We start from the raw sequence: 3,857 nt of genomic DNA on the forward strand, positions 1-3,857 counted from the left end.
TTTCGAATGGGAGCTTCTCAAGTTTCAAGGAGTTGAAGACCTTCGAGAATCCCATAACCATACCATATTATTGCTTACTTTATTTGCTTTATATGGTTTGCTACATGTTAGTACATAGGGTAATATTTGCTTGTGCACGTTACTAGATGCATGTGATTTATGATGGTTAGGAGTAACATGGTTAATGCATAGTAATGTTAAAATTACCTTATTGGCATCGATTAAGTAAAGCAAGTAATAGTGCGAGAATTTTTAACGGTTAGAATCCCGTGGCCTCCTATTGCGATGAGAGAATGGACTATCCATAGACCACTTTGGGAACTCCGAAAGGCTAACCTTAGTGATCAGTGGATAAGTAGCATCCTCCCATCTCCGGCGTGATAGAAACAATCATAGTAAATAGTTATAGCCTGAGTGTCAACATCACCTAAGAACCATGAATTGTTTTGAGGAGATAGGTACCTACTTGACTTGAGTGTGTAGTGAACTCCGAAAGGCTAAGATATCACTCAGGTGGCCAAAGTATATTGGAGGTCAACCCTTATATTAGGGTATTGACAGCAAAGTATATGCATAGTGAACTCCGAAAGGCTAAGCTATGCATATTAAAGGCTTAAAAGACTCTAATTCACATTTTTGACCAAGAGGGATGTTGATTTTGTGAGTTACCATTGGAATGTGATGCATGTTTCCTTAATTCTTTTGATGATATGGTTGCTAATTAATTGCTTGTACGTTATTTATAGACCCTAACTGCCATCAATATGACCAACAACGCCACCCTCAATTTCCTACATAATGACAATAGACTAACTGGAACTAATTACCTCGAGTGGAAGCGAAAGCTTATACTCATTCTGAAGGCAGAGAAGATCCACCATGTCATTTCTACTAATGGATCTCCCTTACCTCACACCACTGAAGGTGACGACTATGTGGCTTGGGAGACCTTCAAAGAGAAGGACACTCTGGCCATCGCCTATATTCTTAACTCCATTGATAAGAACCTCCAGAGCTCATGTGATGACCTGGAATCGGCCAAGGATGTGATGGAACACTTAGAGCAGACTTTTGGCAAGAAAGATCGTCTTGCACGCCAACAAATCTCCTCAGTGCTGTTCTCTACAAAGATGCATGACAGTACCACAATCTAGGATCATATGATGAAGCTTATCAAACTCTTCTTTGGATTGGAGAAAGGGTACTCTATTTGAGTTGGACTTCAAGATAGAGATTATCTTTGCCTAACTTCCTGACATCTATAGCTCCTTTATCATGAACTTCCACATGAATAAAGTAGTGGTTAACGACGTCTTTGAGCTTATTAACATGCTTATAGAAGCAGAAAGTACGCTTAAGAAAAATAAGGTTGTTTCTCTTGTTACTGAGAAGAGTTCTCAGGGTTCAAAGAACAAGAAAAAGAAGAGGACTAAGAAAAGCAAGAAAGGCAAGTCAACTGGTGTGAAAGAGGGAGGAGTGCAGAAGAAAATGGCCAAAGCTGACAAAGGAAAGTGTTTCCATTGTGGCAAGACTGGACATTGGAAGAGAAACTGCCAAGAGTACCTAGCTTCCTTAAAAAAGGACAAGCCAGAGACAGGTATTTTTGAATCTTTTGTTGTTCTGAGTCTCTTATGTTGGTTGGATCCACTAACATGTGGTGTGTGGACTCTGGGTCCACCGCACACATTTTCAATAAGTTGTAGGGGTTTCAGGAGAGCAGAAGGACAAGAAGGAATGAGATCACCCTCAAAGTTGGAATTGGAAATGAAGCTAAAGTAGTAGTTATAGGAACTTTTTTCATTTATTTTAGCAATGCTGGTTATTTGAAACTTAATAATTGTTATTATGTAGTTGGATTTAGTAGGAATTTGATTTCGGTTTCAACACTTATTGATGATGGTTATACGGTTTGATTTTATAATAATATGATAATTACTCTTTAGGGCAAGTTTATTGCCTCTGATTTTAAATTGAATGGCCTTTACTTTCTCAATTTTGTCTTGAATGAATCCGGTGATTCCAGCATGAATGTTAACGTAACGAAAAGAAAGTATTCTCTAGATAATCAAACATATTTATGGCATCTTAGACTAGGCCACATAGGGATAGACAGGATAAACATGTTAGTTAAAAATGGACCTCTTGAAAGTCTAGAGGTTTTGCCATTTCCAACCTATGAATCATGTCTACAAGGTAAAATGCCCAAGTTACCATTTCCTAAGAAAGGACGAAGAGCCAACGGAATGTTAGATTTAATCCACTAAGACGTTTGTGGACCACTGAATATCACTGCTAGGCAGGGGTACCAGTACTTTGTCACTTTCACCGATGACTGTTCATGTTATGGCTATGTTTATCTAATGCATCACAAATCGAAAACCTTTGAAAAGTTCAAAGAGTTCCAAGCCGAGGTTGAGAACCAATTAGATAGGCGTATTAAATGCCTCAGATCCGATCGAGGAGGTGAATACTTATCCGATGAATTCTTGGACCACTTACAAGATAAGGGGATCTTATCATAGCTGACAGCACCAGGCACACCACAACAAAATGGTGTGTCAGAGAGTAGAAACAAAACTCTGTTAGACATGGTTCAATCCATGCTCACCTATTCTTAGCTGCACTTGTCATTTTTTGGATATGTATTGGAAACGGTTATATACATTCTAAACAGGGTTCCAAGCAAGTCTATGCCCAAGACAACATATGAGTTGTGGACAGGGAGCAAGCCTAGTCTACGACACGTTAAGGTATGGGGTTGTGTTTCACATGTGAAACGACAACATTCAGACAGGCTTGAACCTAGGACTGATAGATGCCATTTCCTAGGCTACCCCAAAGGCATTGTGGGTTACTATTTCTATAACCCAACAGAGAAAAAAATGTTTTTATAAGTAAACACGCCATGTTTCTCGAGGATGACCAAATCGCACTCAGAACTGAGCCGGTTGTAATTCAAGAGTTGGATAACATGGATACTCCGATGGTCCCTACACCACCATCCATTGAAACTTCACCCTGGTGATGAATCCTATAGAGCCTAGGCGCATTGAGAGAACAATCAGGGCTCCAGACCGTTTGGTTTTCATTAGCGAGAAATCAAACAAAGTAGAAGAGTTCTACATGGTTGTCGATACTTTAGATATGGATCCCTACACCTACCAAGAGGCTATAGGAGATGTAGATACAATTAGATGGTTAGATGCTATGAAAGCCAAAATGGACTCCATGTACTCCAATGGCATTTGGACTCTAGTGGATCCACCTGAAGGCATTAACCCTATAGGATGCAAATGGATCTACAAGAAGAAGAAAGGCGCTGATGGAAGCGAAGAGAGATATAAGGCAAGGCTGGTAGCCAAGGGCTATACCCAAAGAGAAGGCATAGACTATGAGGAGACCTTCTCGTCAGTCGTAATGTTAAAATCCATTCGGATTTTACTTGCCATAGCGGCACATTTTGATTATGAGATCTGGCAGATGGATGTCCAAATAACCTTCCTGAATGGATGTCTTGATGAGGACATTTACATGTCTTAGCCAGAGGGGTTCATTTCCCATGGGGAAGAGAACAAAGTGTGCAAATTTTTGAAGTCAATCTATGGACTTAAACAAGCATTTAGAAGCTGGAACATTAGGTTTGATCAAATGATCAAAGAGTTTGGTTTTGATTAGAACGTTAATGAGCCATGTGTCTACAAGAAATTCAGTGGGAGTTTGGTCTGTTTCCTTGTCCTATATGTAGATGACATACTTCTCATTGGGAATGATGTTGGAATGCTTACTTCTGTTAAGAAATGGCTTTCCACCAACTTCTCAATGAAAGACCTGGGTGATGCCACGTATATACTTGGCAT

The 3,857-nt window shown here is 39.7% G+C and overlaps 1 protein-coding gene across 1 annotated transcript; it reads left to right on the top strand.

The window, feature by feature from the left end:
* The first annotated feature begins 764 nt into the window (after positions 1 to 764).
* Positions 765 to 1,154, top strand: LOC122651246. Its single transcript, XM_043844553.1, has one exon. The coding sequence runs from the start codon at positions 765 to 767 to the stop codon at positions 1,152 to 1,154; it is 390 nt and encodes a 129-aa protein (XP_043700488.1).
* The last annotated feature ends 2,703 nt before the right edge of the window (positions 1,155 to 3,857 follow it).

Source organism: Telopea speciosissima, chromosome 1 (assembly GCF_018873765.1).
Source record: "Telopea speciosissima isolate NSW1024214 ecotype Mountain lineage chromosome 1, Tspe_v1, whole genome shotgun sequence".
Lineage (NCBI taxonomy): Eukaryota > Viridiplantae > Streptophyta > Magnoliopsida > Proteales > Proteaceae > Telopea > Telopea speciosissima.

Bases quoted from the DNA above. Each gene is read 5' to 3' on its own strand.
- LOC122651246 (XM_043844553.1), top strand. From the start codon at position 765: ATGACCAACAACGCCACCCTCAATTTCCTACATAATGACAATAGACTA.